The sequence below is a fragment of the Gymnogyps californianus genome, chromosome 27, assembly GCF_018139145.2.
Source record: "Gymnogyps californianus isolate 813 chromosome 27, ASM1813914v2, whole genome shotgun sequence".
In the NCBI taxonomy this organism is placed as follows: Eukaryota; Metazoa; Chordata; class Aves; order Accipitriformes; family Cathartidae; genus Gymnogyps; species Gymnogyps californianus.
The window spans coordinates 3,916,760-3,934,513 of record NC_059497.1 but is presented as its reverse complement, the minus strand read 5'-3'; the positions used below and the strand labels follow the sequence as shown (position 1 = coordinate 3,934,513).

At 54.2% G+C, this 17,754-nt stretch overlaps 2 protein-coding genes across 2 annotated transcripts; both read right to left on the bottom strand.

Moving 5' to 3' along the window:
- Positions 1–1,523: 1,523 nt before the first annotated feature.
- Positions 1,524–5,061, bottom strand: LOC127026323 (pepsin B-like). Its single transcript, XM_050911502.1, has 9 exons — positions 5,006–5,061; positions 4,716–4,866; positions 4,094–4,211; positions 3,689–3,807; positions 2,874–3,073; positions 2,587–2,709; positions 2,360–2,504; positions 1,948–2,046; positions 1,524–1,676 (listed from the first exon to the last, which is right to left on the bottom strand). Exons 1-9 carry the CDS (start codon positions 5,059–5,061, stop codon positions 1,524–1,526), a joined length of 1,164 nt encoding a protein of 387 aa, XP_050767459.1.
- A 4,659-nt stretch (positions 5,062–9,720) lies between these two features.
- On the bottom strand, positions 9,721–13,483 carry PGC (progastricsin). Its single transcript, XM_050911500.1, is given in 11 exon segments — positions 9,721–9,873; positions 10,058–10,156; positions 10,336–10,340; positions 10,402–10,544; positions 10,772–10,894; positions 11,048–11,247; positions 11,622–11,740; positions 12,378–12,470; positions 12,473–12,494; positions 12,922–13,075; positions 13,428–13,483. Coding segments are annotated over 11 exon segments (1,167 nt in total).
- Positions 13,484–17,754: the final 4,271 nt, after the last annotated feature.

Below are 17,754 nucleotides of genomic sequence, written 5' to 3'. Positions count from 1 at the left end.
GGGGTCGTGCAGCCTCTTGCACCAGGGTCGTGCAGCTCCTTGCATCAGGGTTTTACAGCTCCTTGCACCGGGGTTGTGCAGCTCCTTGCACCAGGGTTTTACAGCTCCTTGCACAGGGATCATGCAGCTCCTTGCACCAGGATCGTGTAGCTCCTTGCACTGGGGTCATGCGGCTTCTTGCACCGGGGTCTTACCGCTCCTTGCACGGCCATCACGCAGTTCTTGCACCGGTGCCAGAGGCTTGTTGCGGCCGTGGAGGGTTAGCAGTGACCTGGAGATGTGCAGGGTGGTGGGGAGCAGTAGCAGTGTCTGCCTGCTCAAGGCACGGGGGTGTTTGCCCCCCACCCCAGACGGGACCCTCGGGGTCTGGCAGCTGCCGGGGAAAGCTGTGCGGGGAGTGTGGAGCTTTTAGTGCGAGATGAACTCTCCGGGGATTGGGGGCTGCAGTGGGAGGGAGCGGTGGGGACCCTGCCCAGCCAGAGACAGCAGGCCGAGTCCCCAGGGCACAGCGTGACCCTGCCACCGGGCTGCCCGTGGCAGCAGGACGGCATTTCCCTCTCCGTGGCTGAGAGCTCCCCGCTCCGCGGGACCCGCCGTGGCAGATTTGGCTGGAAACAGCAGATTTAATGGGCGGTCACATGCCCCAGTGGGGTGACTGTCATCTGACCGGGAGATGAGTGTCAGACAACGGGCAATGGGGCCCTTCAGCGCTGCATCTCCCATGCATCGCCCCGTGCTGGACCTCGAGGATCAGCCTCTTGGGTCTGGTCCGGCCACCCGGTGCTGGCCCATCTGTCTGACACTGCATCCAGCAGCTCCTCTTGGGGGGAAATCCAGACACCCCAAGCTTTGGTCACATCCGTGTCCCAGGCATGCCACCCCCTTCCTTCTTATTGCCCATCCTTCGAGGCTGCAGCAATAAAGAGATTTACCCCTCGAGGACAAAACCAGGGCGTTTTCCTCAGCGTGGGTGTCCTTGCATGACACTTTTTAATCCCTAATTTATTTGCAAATACGTGTGGGCAATTCCCCCAACCCTAACGAACCGAGAGCTGTTCACACGCAGCTCCTTGTCTCTGCACATCCTGCTCCGAACTGGTTTCTGAAGCCTCCAGCGACTGCACCGGCTCAGCCCTGGGGTCCCCGAGCCACGGCTGAGCACATGGTGCAGCCTGAATTTCTCCCGACCATCCCAGTTTCCCAGCCAGCCCCAGCAGGAATCCGGGTCCCAATCAAAAAGGTGACCCCAAATTTGTCATTGCTGCAAATTCAAAGGCTCTGTGCACATCCAAAAGCCCAGGCAGCGCCTGGAAACCTTGAGCATGAACTCAGGCTTTGTTGTTTTATTAAGAAGAGCTGTGCCAGATCCTGCTCAACCGCAGCCAGATGAGACACGAGGCAGTTAGATTTGCAGCCCTTTATTCACTACAGGAGATTTGGAGACTACTCATCGCCATGCACGGGTCCAAGGGAGGATAAGGTGTTTCAGGGATGAATTATCCCACGGGTGATGCTCAGCATCCCTAGGCTGACATGGCAAAGCCAACTCTGTTGTTGGCCAAGTCGAAGATGGAGTAATACTGCCGGAGGAAGATGTTGCCGAGGATCCAGAGCGGCTGGCCACTGGAAGAGGGCACGTACGTGCTCTCGACCCCAACGGTGCAGACGCCGCCATTCTGTCGGGGGAAAAGGAGCAAATTTCAGTGCCAGTGAGGAGCACGGGGGATTTGTGCTGCCCGTGCCTTCATGGCTGCTTTGGCTGGGAACAGGATTAGACTCTCCTTACAGTCACATACTGGCATGCAAAAGCACCGTGAAATCGGGTGCTGGGAAATATGGCACTCAGGCTGCTGGAAGCTTCTGCATTTGAAAAGAAACTCTGACTTTCTCCTGGGCAAAACTGCCCTGTGATGGCAAACGTGTTGGGAATGATAAAATCACACCTACGTTTAAGACATAGACAGAGGGAGGCAGCAGTAACTGGACTCCGTTGATGGCAAAGTAGAGGGTAGGCATGTTCGGGACGTTGCTGCAGTTGACGACGAACTGCAAAAGAAGCAAAGAGGGGCAGAGGGGTCAGGACCCGAGGGCTGGGCACCGTCCTTCCTCCGGCTGTAACCCCAGCCGTGCTCCCTAAGGGTCAGCACAGCTCTGACTGTGGCAGGGCTGCGCTGACCTGGGTTTATCACGGTTGGAAGAATTATTTTTTTTTTACACCACCGCAGTGTTGTTTCAGGTGAGATGTTTTGTTCCAGAGAGGCTGGGAGCCCTCCGTAGCTCGGCGTTACCACCCAGATGTGTCCTCATCCCATGGCATCAGCCCCTCATGTGCAGGGTGCAGGGCATCCTTCCCACCTACCCCATCGTTATTCTCCTCCGCACCCAGCTGCTGCAGGAAGTCTGACATGAATTGTCCCGGGATGGTCAGCAGGTACGTCCCAGTGTCCACAATGCCATGACAGCCTTGGCTGCACCAGCCTGTGGCTGACGTCCCGATGGAGAACCTGGAGAGAGCAGCAGAAAAGGCATCAGAAAAGGCTTCCCCCCCCTTCCAAGACCCACTCCGAGCTGTGGTGCAGCACTTACTCCTCAATAGCGATCTTCCAGTAAACTTCCTGGACCACAGGAGTCCATACAATCTCCCCAGAGTACAGCTGGGGGTCAAGCCCTCCGAGGATGACTTCCCCGCCATAACTATATGATGGGTTGCTGGAAAGACACAAAATTAAACCCCAGATCAGGCAGGCTGCTCAGTAGAAAGCGATGTAGCATACAGGTGCGTGGGGAGAATGTGTGGATGGAGAGAGAATGAAGAAAAGGATGGATCCAGGCTGTGTCTATGCAAGAGAGAGACCCGCTGCCAGAGGTCTCACCGTGAGAAATAGAAGCTGAAGATGGGTTCGGTGAGCTGGCTCTGCTGCAGCATGTTCTGCATCAGCGTGTTGTAACCGCTGATGGCAATGCCCGGGTAAGCCATGCCCAAAATCCCATCGAAGTCCAGGTAGTAAAAGGGGCTGCTGGGTTCATCCAGGCTCAGGCCAAACTCCTGGTTCCTGACGACGATATTCTGGATCTAGAGGGAGAGGAAAGATGCTGGGAGATGTCGGTGTTTTGGACATCCCCCTTGACAGCAACATCCCACCAGAGAGTTTCTGGGGAGAGGCAGGGGTGGCCAGGAAGGTCATGAAGGTAAATCCGCACTGAGAGGTGCTGAGCTCTTCCCCATCACAGATGGGAGTCAGGAGCAGCCTGGCTCATAGTCTTTGTCCCATCACCCTTATTATTTCATAAAAATACCCACAAAAATGGTTTGCCTCAGTTAAATTAGTTTAAAATCGCACTTTCACTGTGTGCAAGTCCCACAACAGAACATTTCTTATGTCCTGTAACAACAAAGCCCAGCCATCAGTGTAAAAAGCAAATGCTTATGGCCAAAGACATCCCTTAGCCCAAAGCAGTGATGAAAAGCCCAGAGGACTCGGACTGAGTTTGTTTGCAGATCCCAGTCTCTGAGCAAATGTATGCTGACACGCAATAAACTCTACATGGGAGATTCAGGCACTAATATCCAAAATAAGAAGGTACTTTCAGCTACCCTCTAAATTTTTAACCAAATTGGACTGATCACAACCGCAGTCGCTTCCTACTCTGATGGCAGCAATGCACCAACACATCAGAAGTCACTTACTGTCACGGTGTCGTACCCTAACGCCACCGACAGGTCACCGGCCCCGTAGCGCAGGGTGTAGGTCTCATCGATGCCCGAGAAGGTGGACGACTGGCTGTAGTTGAACCTGTAATGATTCACTGCACAAAGAGAAGGTCACAGTCCCTAGGTCACATCCTGCTCTCGGTTCAGCATCCCTGTCCCCCCACGGACAGGAATCCCCAGCAAGGGGCTTCACAGGGAAGGGGCCAGCCACAACCAGCCCCGCCGGTGTCACTGAACAGAGAGCAAACACCAAACCCCATCGGCTCTCACTGATTTCCCTGTCATAGCTCCAGCCCGCAGCGCGCAAGGGATATCCGAGAGCGCCGATGGGTGGGGAGCCCCAGCCCCCCGGCACTGCTGTGTCCCCTGAGGGATACTCACTGCAGGCTGGAGACTGGCAGTAGATGGAGGGCACCCACAGGTTGGAGGAGCCGGTGTCGAAGACCACCAAGAAGTTTTGCGGGGGGGTCCCGATGCTGATCTCCCCGAAGTAGAAGGACTGTGAACAAGAGCATGGGTGGATTTCTGTTTCTGCCTGGTTTTTTGAACAAGAGTTTTCGGCTCTCTGCCTCTGCTAGCTGAGAAACCCAAACTGCTAAGGGGTTGTAGGAAGGGCTCGTAGTCTTTGAGTGCATCCAGGGCAGCTAAAGCACAGAAAGGGGCAATGATTTGCCTCTGACATAACAAAGTTAGCAGCAAGGCCAGGAGTAGTAGATCTGCCCTATAACCATCAAACTCCGCTTTTTCTGAGAAGGGAAATCAATTCAGGATACAATGTGCTGCCTCCTGCCTTCGTCTCCCAACATCACCCAGCCCTTGGAGCCAGGCTACAAAGACAGCAAAACTCCTGCCCGTGCCCAGCACAGCCCCTTGACTTGTGAGTGGGGAGGGAGTCGAGCCACCCGCTGCAGAGCTTCCTGCAGGCAGCCAGAAAAGGAGGAGGGCATCCCCAAAAACCAGAGCCGGGTGGCTCAGAGGAGGAAGGAAAAGCTTTAATACTTACATCCAGGTAGTTCGCTAGCGTTTCGTAAGCCACAGCATTACTAAACTGGTATTTCCTCCCGGGGTCGCCTTTGAGGTTCTTCAGGAAACCCTCTGGCACCCCCTTCTCTCTCATCACCTCCCGCATGGACTTGCCTTTCTTCAGGGGGATCCTGCATGGGATGAAGATGGCAGCAAGATGCTGAGTGGCCGGGCGGCCCCATCCGCGTCTGCACCTCCATGTGCTGAGGGCAAGCCCCGCTCCGCGGCCAGACCCTGCACCCTCGCACCCATCTCAGCCCCAGGGCTCACCTCACCATCCCCTCCCCGAGCTGGAGGCAGAGCAGGGCCAGCACTAGCCACCACATGGTTCTGGGTGCTGCTGGTTCCATGACAGCTCCTGCACTACCTCGGCCAGGGCAGGGTATATATAGCCAGGAGCCATGCCCAGCCCCTTGCTCCAGACACCCCTTTCCTCTATCGCTGCACCCACCCAACACCAACACTTGCGATGTGTTTATCACCACAGCCACCCTGATTTCGCCTCCTTGCCCGGCTGTTCGGGCGATAACAGATTGGCCAGGACCTCTGATACCAATACCAAATATGTGACATCTGATAAAAAGCAAAATGCTGTTGTTATCAAGAAGTTAAAGTATTTTCTCTTGCCTTCAGCGCCAGCTTGACCTTTCCAGAAAACAAAGGCAAAACACACCCCTTATAGCAAATGGAAATTTATGATGCTGGTGTTCCTCTTTTGACCCATCCAGGCAGCCAAGGAAGTGCCACGGGCCAGCAGTATTTCTTCCATCCAAGTCTACAGACTGTGTTACCTCCAATTCCCTCAACACATCTAGCAGGAAAGAGCAGGGATGGCTTTTCAGCCCAGCTCCAAGCCTCCCAGGAACCAGCACGTACCCCCAGAAATGTCTCTCTTTCCAGGCATTTGTCCTTTTGTCATCCTGCCCCTTCTGCCCTCCAGCTCTGCTAATACCCCCCAAAGAAGCTGAGACGGGGGCTAGAAACTGCTCGGTATAGCAGCCCTGAAAGACGTAACAGGCCTTTACCTGCCCAGTTACAACCACTCAGCCATCTCCAAATGACACTTTAATGTGCTGCAGTTTATTATCCATGTCAGAGTTACGCCAAGGGTGCTCAGGTCACACGTCTGGTGCATTAGAGGTGATGTCTCCCATACGCTTTGAGTGATGCTGGTCATACCCAGGCTGGAGAGATGCAGGGGAGCATGTATTTAGGCACTCGTTCGCAGGGGATTTTTAGTCCTAGGAGACCTTTTTCTCCCCTGGGAAGGTGCTAGCAGCCAGCCAGCCCTGCCAGTCCCTGCCAGGTCACTGAGGACCCATCCTGGCATCTGCTACCCCAAGGATGCTGCTCAGCCTCGTACTCTGAAGCCTGGGCACTCCCTGGCCATGCGCTGTCAGGGAACGGTGATTGTCCCCACGTCCCCATCACCCTGGCAGCCTCATCTGTGCTGGACAGTGGCCTCATCTCCCCTGGAAAACCTGAGGAGACAAACGTGGGAGGTTTTCTGTGCGAAGCTCTCAGTAAAGGAGCCTCAGCTGGACCGAAAGCCGGAGGCTGCTCAGACCCCTCTGCCTGGGGGACGCGGCGCTGGGCCAGCTCCACCTTAACCACGTGCTTCAACACGTATTGCTTCGAGCACCCACCACACGCTGTGGTTCTGCTTCCATTTCACTGGGACCAAAATCTTTCTCCAGATCTGAATTGACCCCACGGGGGTCACCAACGGGGAGCAGGCAGAAGAGAGGCCAGCGCCACTCTCCCTGGGGTCAGGCAGGAGCAGCCCCGCTGTCCTTTGCTGTAGGGCACTTGCAGACTCCCCGGTCCCTGCCAACAGTGGGGATGGACCCCAGCAGAGCCTTGCTGCTTCCATCTGAGCTGGACCAGTGCTTCGAGCCTGTGGCGGCTCAGGAAACCCCCCAGTGCCCCTTCCTCCTCCATCGCATCCTGATGGATCTGCCTTTGCTTGGACTGATCCTGCAGGAAGCAAAGGGAAGAGCAAAGACCAGCAAGGACATGGTCAGCCTTCGCCTGTCCCTTCCTGCCACCGCTGCTGCCAGAGCAGCTTCAGCTCTCAGAAACCTCCCCGTTTCATAGGGGAGGAGAAATGCCCTTCCCTGCTATCCCGCGCCTGTCTAGCTTCCCGTCTTGCTGCGCTCAGCCTGTGTCAATATTTTGACACAAAGCACAGAGGAGTTTGTGTCCTTTCTCTGGTGAAATGACAGAGCTATTAATATATCTGATAATGAACTCCAATGATAAAGAGCTTCTAAGAAACAAGTTTGGATCTGAGGAAAGAGCGGTGTTACTCGAGCGTCCCCCAGCCAAGGTGTTCCCTGTCCCCTTTGGCCACAGACCACAATTTCCGATACTCCGGCTGTTGTTTTACCTGACTGAATAGCCCCGCTTCAGGATTTAGGGGTCATTTGGATGTCATAGCTAACCTAATCTGGCCTCATATTCCCACTTTGACTTAATCACAGGACTTTGATAACCTTATCCAGCTGCAAGGAAGATTAGTGGCTTCCCACATGCACCTCTGACGAGGTTTCCCGATGCCCAGCAAGAGGGATGGAGGCTGGGACCGACCGGCCCCGCGACTTTATCCTCGGCTGGTCGGAGCGATCGGTTCAGCCTTGCAAGTACCAGCAGCAGCAAGAGACAGGACAGTGTGTCCCTGCGGTCACTCCAAGGTCACCACAAACTGCAAGCAAAGCAATGGCCACTGCCACTGGCTAACTCTGTATTTGCCTGAGTAGGTGCTGGTGAGCATCTCCCTGAAGTGACTTAGTGCAGCCCGGCAGCAAGCAGTGGCCGGAGGAGGATGAAACCGTACTGCCCTGTTAGGAATTCGCACGGCATTTCTAAACACGCACCAGTGCCTGATGGCACAGAGCAGAACTGGCTTTTTGGGGAACCCCTCGGGGAACTCCTGTCCCCGGAGTTGTGGTTGGTGTTTAAGACCAACCCCAGTGACCTTTTGGTGTCCTGATCCCCTGCACCGCAGCCTGGCACGTGGTGCTTCTCACCTCCAAAGCAATGCCCTTGCAGGAATCAGGCTCAGGACACTCATTCTGGGCTTGTCCCTCATTGAGGACAAGGAGGACAGAAGTGGGTGTATGGGGTTTGCGTGGCAAGGTTTTGGTGGGGGGGCCACAGGGGTGGCTTCTGTGAGAAGCTGCCAGAAGCTTCTCCTATGTCCGATAGAGCCAATGCCAGCCGGCTCCAAGACGGACCCGCCGCTGGCCAAGGCCGAGCCCATCAGCGACGGTGGTAGCACCTCTGGGATAACAGATTTAAGAAGGGGGAAAAAAACCTGCACGACTGCAGCCGGAGAGAGGAGTGAGAATACGTGAGAGGAACAACTCTGCAGACACCAAGGTCAGTGGAGAAGGAGGGGGAGGAGGTGCTGCAGGCGCCGGAGCAGAGATTCCCCTGCAGCCCGTGGTGAAGACCATGGTGAGGCAGGCTGTCCCGGCAGCCCACGGGGTCCACGGGGAGCAGATATCCACCTGCAGCCCATGGAGGACCCCACGCCGGAGCAGGGGGATGCCCAAAGGGGGCTGTGACCCTGTGGGAAGCCCGCGCTGGAGCAGGCTCCTGGCAGGAGCTGTGGCCCCGTGGAGAAAGGAGCCCAGGCTGGAGCAGGTTTGCTGGCAGGGCTTGTGACCCCGCGGGGGACCCACGCTGGAGCAGTCTGTTCCTGAAGGACTGCACCCCATGATGGGACCCACGCTGGAGCAGTTCGGGAAGAACTGCAGCCCGTGGGAAGGACTCACATTGGAGAAGTTTGTGAAGGACTGTCTCCGTGGGAGGGATCCCACGCTGGAGCAGGGGAAGAGTGTGAGGAGCCCTCCCCCTGAGGAGGAAGGAGCAACATGTGATGAACTGACCGCAACCCCCGTTCCCCGTCCCCCTGCGCCGCTCGGGGAGGAGGCAGAGAATTCAGGAGTAAAGGTAAGCCCGGGAAGAAAGGAGGGGTGGGGGGAAGGTGTTTTAAGATTTAGTTTTTATTTCTCATTATCCTAGTCTGATTTGATTGGTAATAAATTAATTTCCCCAAGTTGAGTCTGTTTTGCCCGTGACGGTAATTGGCGAGTGATCTCTCCCTGTCCTCATCTCGACCCACGAGCCTTTCGTTATATTTTCTCTCCCTGTCCGGCTGAGGAGGGGAGCGATAGAGGGCTTTGGTGGGCACCTCGCGTCCAGCCAGGGTCAACCCACCACAGCGGGGTGCAGCCGGGCCCAAAGGCAGCAGCCGGGATTTGGGGGGACGGCAGCTGCCTGCTTTCCAAGCGCCAAGTCTGCAGCCCCCAGCTGAGTCGCAGGAGCCTTGCAGAGGGGACGGGGCTGGGCTGTGGGACACCTTCACACCCAAGGGCTTGGAAGCCGGGCTGCACTGTCTGCGGGAGCTACCCCAGGCACCAGCATGGGGAAGGACTTGTCGCTCCGTCCCTGTGCCCACAGGGCTGTGAGCTGAGCTGCAGCTCGGAGCCTGCTGCGTTCATCAGAGCCACCGCCAAGCTCAATAATTCACTATAGATAAAGGCTGAGGCTCAGTCCCACAGCCGTTAGGAGTCGACAGACATATACCCGTTTGCAAGAAACATAAATACATCGACTTTAGATTTGAAGCAGCCCAGGGACAGCTTCCCCACCGCTTTCCCCTGCTGACTCTGCAGAAATCTGCCTAGGAGTTTATCACAGCACTTATCTTGCTGGAGAAAGAGTATCTGAGACACGCAACCCATCAGTCTGCACTCAGTTGTCACTCGACAAACTCAGAAGGTCAGAGACAATTTGGGATGTTGGGATTTATTTGTAATGGGAGACTGTGAGAACACACACAGAAATCCTGGAGGGACAGGGAGCCATGCAGGCAGGTAAAGGAACATAAAGATCCGTAGGAAGCCTGTAGCTCTCCGGCAATGCTGGCTAAGGTGTGTTTGGCCAGGAGAGGGGCTGGATTTTGCTGCTGCATTCCTCTACGCCGACAGGGCGAAGCCGATGCTGTTGTTAGCCATGTCAAAGATGGTGTAATACTCCTTGAGGAAGACGTCCCCCAGGATCCAGAGCGGCTGCCCATTCTGGGAAGGCAGGTAGGTGGCCTCAATCCCAACAGTGCAGTAACCGTTGTTCTGTAAGGGGGGAATAAGGGGGAGTCAGAGCCTCAAACAAGCACCAGGACCCTGCCAGCTGGGCTGCAGGGAGGCGGGATCTGCCCGCATGGGTAGGGAGAGCATTGCTACTTGTCAAGAAGCACCGGGTCCTTTCCTGGCCCTCAAGGACTCAGCAGGATGAAGCTGCTCAGCTAATACATACGTTCAAGATGTAGGCAGAGGGGTAGAGCGGGAGCTGAGCTCCGTTGATGACGAAGGTGATGGTGGGCAGGTTCTGGATCTCATTGCAGTCAACTGCATACTGCAGAGAAAGGGTTAAGAGGAGGTTATGGCTGGAACAGCACCCACTGTGAGAGGAGAGATACCCCCGTATGCGGGGGTAACATACACTTTATCCCCTGGCAGCGCCACGTCGCCTCGTCCTTCCCTGACATGCCTGCAGTACCATGTTCTGTAGATGCCACGTGAGTTTTGTGGGACCTGGCCTCACTTGCAAGCCTCCCCGCTGCTCCGCGCGCACCTCCAAACCATCCCCTGCACTTACACCGTAGCTGGTCAGCTGGGCACCCAGGGCCTGAACGAAGCTGCCTATGTACTCCTGGGGCACCGTCAGCAGGAACGTCCCCGTGTCCACGATGGCCTGGCAGCCCTGGCTGCACCAGCCGGTCGCTGACTGTCCGATAGCAAACCTGGGAGGAGAACAGGGAGAAGGACGTCATTTTAAGCACCCATGGGCAACTCAACCTGTCTTGGCTGGATCTGTAAGTCTGGGATGCTCCGAAATGCAGTACCTAACCCCTGCCTCAAGCCCACGCCGGCTGCAATAGCTGCAGCTTCATCTGGAGGACAGCTGTACCACCCTCATTACATGAGCTGCCCGGGTGGATCATGCCCATCAGGTACAAACACAACTCACTCATTAATTGCCACCTGCCAGTAAAGCTCCTGGGTCACCGGTGCCCATATAATGTCCCCACTGAAGAGCTGAGTGTCAACTCCTCCGAGAATGAGCTCTCCCCCGTAGTCGTAGGTGGGTTGGCTGCAAAAACACAGAGTTACAGCAGCAGAGATTCGTAAATCGGTGCGATATGCGTGGGCTAGCGAGGGACAAATTCACAAGGAACCTGCACGGGGACAGGCAGAGGGACACCGGTGCACATCGAACATGTGGAGGGCCCCGGCAGATTTTTACCGAGAGAAGTAGAAGCTGAAGATGGGCTGGGTGAGCTGGTCCTGCTGCAGCATGCCCTGCAGCGCGGTGGGCGTCCCTCCCACCGCCAGCGAGGGGTAGGCCATTCCCAGGATCCCATCAAAATCGGCATAGTAGAAAGGCTCAGACGGCTCGTTCTTGCTGAGCCCAAACTCCTGGTTTGTGACCGTGATGCTCTGCATCTGGAGGGGAAGGGGACGCCAGGTCAGCCTGCATGCTTAGACAAACCTGAGTAGCCATCAGATGGGATGACTGATGCTCTGAAAGACGAAAGAGCACACTGCAAGGTCATAGCTGGTGAAAACATCACCAGGCAGCTGGGAAAATTAGCAGGAATTGGGTTAAAACAAAGGGAAAACCCAGCTGGGTAACTGATGGCAGCAATAACCACTTTATATCGGTTCTGCCCATCTCAGGCTCTGGTTTGCCCAATCTTGGCTACACGAGACATGAGATCTGCCCTTAGGCTGTCCCCCAGGCTCCTTCCATCGGGGCACCCAGCTGGTGCTGGGGACACAGCGCCCAGGAAGACAAGGACGGCGCGGGGTGCACTCACCCTCAGCGTGTCGTAGCCCAGCACGACCGTGAGCGCGCCGCTGCCGTAGGAGAGGGTGTAGGACTGGCCGTTGGAGATGAAGGTGGAGGACTCGCTGGGCCTGAAGCTCGCATGATTGACTGGGTGGGAGAGAAGAGGGCAAAGCTCCTGGGCACGTGCTCACCTGGGATTTCACCGCCGGTCGCTCTGCCGGGATAATGCCTGGGAAAGCGGCTTCCCCGGCAGAGAGCAAGTCGTGAAGAGCAGAACAGGCTGCTCCTCTGCCTCGCGGTTGTCTCTAAGGCACGGTTTGCATCCCAGTTTTGCCTGCATCCCTCTCCAGGGAACAGCCATCGTGATCACAACCACATCAGCCATCCAGCGTGAGCAAAGCCATCAGCAGTTAAATCCCCATCGCTCTCCCACCAGCAGCGAGTTACATCGGATGAGCTCTGCCAGGGAGCGGGACATCAGCTCCACGATTTGTAGCTTTGCTTTTCCCTCCGCCCAGCCACGAAAGGACAGGGACAACCACTGCGATTTCTGTGCTCTGGGGACACCCACATGGCCGTAATGATTTGGCCATCTTCATTAGCCAGGCACAGGAGGGCAGAGGGCTCTGTGTTTCCCAAGGAAGGCACCAGCTGGTACCAGGGAGCAGCTATCCCAGAGTAGCATTCCGGGATCATTTTTGGTCTGGCATCATGATTTCCCCAATGCGATCGGACTACGCTGTGCTGCTGGGGGAACTCTGTGCAACGCGGCTGCTGTACTCACGGCACGCCGGCGTCTGGCAGTAGGTGGAGGGCACCCACAGGTTGGAGGAGCCGGTGTCGAAGACCACCAAGAAGTTTTGCGGGGGGGTCCCATGCTGATCTCCCCGAAGTAGAAGGACTGCAGACAAGAGATGGGGTATCTCCGTTGGCCACAGGGTCAGGGACAGACCAGGCTTTCGCCTCCCAGCCCTGCGCCAGCATCCCAGTGCTTTGCAGGGCGGTGGGGAATGCCAGGCTCACTCTTGCGAATAACAAAGTAGGCAGGAACAGATTGAACTCTCACCCTGCTTTTTCCCCCCGAAAGATGTAATATTAAATATGTATTTTGTTATGTCTTTTGTTACATACAGAAAAGCATCGCTTTTCATGGCTGGGGGAAAACTCTTCTAAAGTCTAAAAAGAAGCTGAAAAAAGAGTGGGGAAAAAAGCAATCTCTCACTCCTGGAGCTCAGGGCTGAACAGATCGCTCCGGCAGCTGGGAAGGAGGAGGAAAAGGGGAGCGTGGTGTACGGACAGACGGCGAGAGGGGAACCTGGGGTACTCACATCCAGGTAGCTGGTTATCGGTTCGTCCACAACATAGTCCTCACTGAAGCGGTATTTCTTAGCTGGATCATGTTTCATTTTCTTCAGGTAGTCCTCCAGCACTCCGGCCTCCCTCATGTTCTCCCGTATAGACTTGGCTTTCTTCAGTTTGATTCTGCACAGAGGGGAAAAAAAAAAAAAAAAAAACAAAACACAGCAGGAAATGAGGAGATTTGGGCATTTTCAGACAATCAGTTCTCTGGGCTCCTTTGAACCCTGCCACGATGGGAGCCCTCCACTCGGCTGCCTTGTACGTCCCCAGGGGCTGCCCTCCCAGCAAGGGATGCAGCCTGGACTAGGACCACGATGATCTGTGGAGATGCAGGAGGCCAGAGTCACACCTGGTTAGACTCGGTCAGCATCCTTGGGGACGCAGTGCAGCCCGTGCAGGTTACAACTGCAGCCGGGCTCTGTTATCTACCCTCTCCCCGCTCTTTCTGCCACAGCGGCTGCTGCAGGACACCCACCTCACCAGCCCCTCTGAGAGCTGGAGACACAGGAGGGCCAGGACGAGCCACTTCATGGTGCAGGAGTTGTCCACCGGTCCACGCACGCCTTCTCAGAGACCACAGCAGATAGGCTGAGCTGCCCGGACTCCCCGTTTTATACCGGGAAGCAGCGACTCCCCCCTTATCTGCTGATCTCCATTTTCCATTACCACCATGCACACCCCCCCGGCTTCAAGGGTTTCTTTGTATTTTGGGCCACGAGGATTTTGAGGAGCTTGTGTCCTTAGCGGGGCGCTGAGGTGAGAAAAGAGCAACACACGTCTTCGATAGCAAGATCAAAGTGTTACCATCCGATAAGAGGCCAGCTCTTAGCACAGCAAAGAGAGGAGTGACCCAAACGTCACCGTGGTGGGGCGTTATCTGTGTTCGTCAAAACCTGTTCAAACCTTTTCCCAAAACAAAGGCGCTCACGGCTCTTGGCGCAGGATGGAAACGCGTCGAACTTTTTGTCTGCCGCTCTTCTGCCCGGCCAGCCCAGCCGCCCGCCCGCGGGGACCTTCTGGCATGGAGGAGGGATGGCTGCTGGCGCTGAGGCTTTTCCAGGGCACGGTGCAAAGAGCTGGAGCCGACTGCTTTGCTCCTCATCCCAGGGGCTCGGGAGCCCATGAGGTTTCTTCTCTTGTTTTCTCGTAGGTGGTTTCCAGCGCTGTTCTGCCTTCTAGTCTGTCCTTCTTCACCTCTTCATCAGCCTCCCAGTCCTTCACTATCCTCTCCTCCAGGTACAGCTCATTTCCATAGGTCATACACCTCAATCCTGCTTCTGCTTTCATACTGCTTTGGACAGAAATCACATATTTTTCCCTTTTTTTTTTTTTTTTTTTTTTTTTTAAATTTTGTGGAGCAACTGAATCCCTCTCCATCCTGCGTTAAAAGGCAGGTGCTGTGCCTCCCTGCATGGGGGAGCTTTAACCCACCCGCGGAGGAAGCCCTTGGGCTTTAACCCACCCACCGGGTCCTCGCACCAGCCCAGAAAGTCAGGAAATTCCTTGTTTGCTTTTTTTTTTCCCCTGTGGAAAAAAAAAAAAAAAAGAGAACCACAAACACAGACCTCCCAAACTGCCAACAAACACCCAAACAGACCAGACCAAAACGTTTTCAGTTACAACCTAAATATTTTCTAGCAAACGGACCAAAATATTTTTGGTCGTAACCTAAATATTTTCTGGCAAACAGATGAAAACATTTTTGGCTATAACCTAAACATTTTCTAGCAAATGGACAAAAATGTTTTCAGTTAGAACCTAAATATTTTCTAGACCTCCTCCGGCCTGGCTTGCATCCCTGTTCCAAGCAGCCTGGCTCTTCACAGCGGGGAAATCACGCTCTCCATCATCCGCCGATAGCCCGGCATCGCTATCGCTGCGCTCATCCCGTGTCAACACTCTGCACAGATTTTATTCCCTCAGGAGCACCGGGGAGTGTGTGTCCTTTGCTGGATATTGAGACTATAATAAAGCAATTATCTTGTTTGCTAGCAGGATTGATAGAAAGATCAACTTATTAAGATTGGATAAAAAGCAAATTCTGGCTGAAAGCAAAGAGCAGTTATCAAAACGTCAATATACCGAGTGTTATCTGCAGGTCCCCACGGGGACTCAGCCTTGCCAAAAGACAAAGGAATAAGGTGCCCTCTACAGCACACACACAAACACATTCTACTTTTGGCACTTCTTGACCCAAAGTTAAACAGCACTTGTTTGCCGAGGCATTTAATCTAACGGGAATCAAAGGATTTACAGTTTCTAACATCGGAGATCCCGTGTCCCTATGCGGAGCCGGACTCAGCCAACAGCACGTACCCACACCGCTCCAAGGCAGGACTTCTCCTCAGGACCAAGCTCTGGGCATTTCTCCTCCTTTGCTTTCAGTTTCTTTTCGGTGTTGGTGCAATCGCCCAGCCCACACGCAAACAGCTCCAGCCCAGGGAACCCCATCTCTCCCAGATGAGTATGGATCCCCTTTGCATCCCATAGCCAACTCCGCCACCTTTCCCGGGACACTCCGGTGGTGTAAAACCAGCAGATGAGATGAGCCATGAGCAGCAGCTGTCCTGGCTATCCGGAGGGCTTAAGCACTTTCAACACGAGCCAACAAATCCTATTAAACAGCCGCCACTTGCAGAGGCCGGCACCGTCTCCCAAAAGCCGGTAGCTCTCAGCAGAGCGTTTCACAGGATTAGAAATGGGCTCTACAGTGGGATCCAGCCTCCCCCATGACCCAAAGACCTCTCCTGCCTGCAGACACCACTCCAGGGGACAGAAACTTTTTCAAAGACATTGCCATCACCCTGAATTTCCTAGTCTGCCCTAGGCTCTGCTTTACCCACGGCAAAAACACAGAGATGTGACTGGTCCCAACTCCAGGACAATTTACCACCCCGGTTCCTGTGCCTCTGCCCCAGACACAGGCTATTGCTATTTACCTCAATAAATGGCAGCACAGAACTTAATAAACATGACTATGGGACTGCCAGGAGCTTTCCCTGGTCATTAAAGCCTGTTGCTCTCGCAAACACCATGTCAGCTAAAATCCTTCCTGAAGGTGCCAAATCCCATGGGAGTTAACGCTCTTCCCCTTGATCATGTAAACAGTCTTGCTCTATGTGATTAATTTAAAATAGCTATATACACTTTGCCTGGAGCACAATTGCTCTCTCCTTGGGTTCTCCAACCAAGAAAAGCTGTTGGTGGAAGCATACCACATGATGGCATGTGTGTGTCCGAAGCAGCTGTGTTTATGAACTGCACACAAGCACACGTATCCTTTACTCAGCGCTGCATGAGCTGCTTTTAGCGTTTTATTTCCAAAACAGACATTATAGTACACAGATGAACAGCTTCCATCCACATTTAAATAAATATTCCTCTTTTCCTACACAACCATGAGAACGGCTCCTGAAATAAACCGTTGCGCTCTAGGTCTAACATTTAACATCCCAAACCAGGGCGAGGATCGGCCACTTCACGATGATCTTCTCTTGCAGGCAGTTTCTGAAGAGACCTCCAGTCACCCTGCTCAGTCCCAGACCCCAAGCTGATGCTGGAGCTTTACACCACCTCCTTATACACCCCAAAACGGTCCCCACCTTCCTGCATCAGTGTACCTGAGTTTAGAAATGCACCCATCACAAGAGATTTTCCCACAATGCTAAGGACTATCCTGAAAACTCCAAGTCAACCACCAGTGGCCAATGCCATGCTATTTTCAAGCTATTTTCAACTTCTTTCTGATAGGGCTATCAAAGTCTTCCTAGAAAGAGAAATGAAAAATGTTTCATTGTGTTTTCCTGGGATGGGATGGAAATAATAACATGGGTTTATCATCAGTTGTGTTATCTCCTCTGTTTCCCTTCAGTTCTTACCTCCAGCATTTTAGAAAGTCATGGAACGACCCTGAAGGAAAGAAACACAGGGGTTTGGGTTGGAAGGACACGGCACATGAAGGCACGCTCACTCAGGAAGGCACGGATGGCACTATTAGCTGTTCTTAAGTCGATTCCTGCTGGGGAAGAGTTTTCAGAGGGAATTTTATAAGCCAGGGAATTAAACTGTGCATGTTACTGCACGATTAGCTCTCATTTGCTGTAGAGTTTGGAAAAACAAGCAAATCAACTCTTTGCACAGAGCGACGGCAGAGAACCCACGGAAAGGCCCTGTGCCGGGAGCAGGAAGAGTGAAGCCACATCTCGCTCAACATTGGCAAAAGCACCTCATTCCCACCAGCCCCCCCAAATTCCACCACTCCAAACTATTAGCTTAAATTACCCATGGTGGAAAGAGCACGTCTTAAAAGGGCAGGTACTCCAGAGACCATGAATGTTCTTGCTATGTTCAACCTACATTCATAGCACATCAATTTCCAAGGCAACTTCATGATTTCCTCCTGACGCTCAGCTCAATGGAAATCTGGTCTACACCCTCATGACCAACTGTCAGCGATGGCTCTGCCCCAAAGAGAGACACCATGAAAGAGTCCGTGGCTTCAGAGCCTCAGCTCCTGTATCACACGGGCCAGAGAACCTCATCCAAACACTTCTGCGAGTTCAACTTCCAGCTCAAACAAGCAGCACGTGGAATTGTCCTGCAAACATCTCCCCGTGGGTCACGAGCCAACAGAGAGGGAAAGGTGGCTGTCTCTGCATACATTTTTCTCTTCATTTCTTTTTTAAGCCTATCGTAGTGAGGCTAGCCAGGTGGAAGACAGCAACCATTGCTCCAGGTAGAATACATAAGGACATAGATGTTATTCCTTCAGGGGAGGGAGACCTGGAAAACAAAGGTTGCAA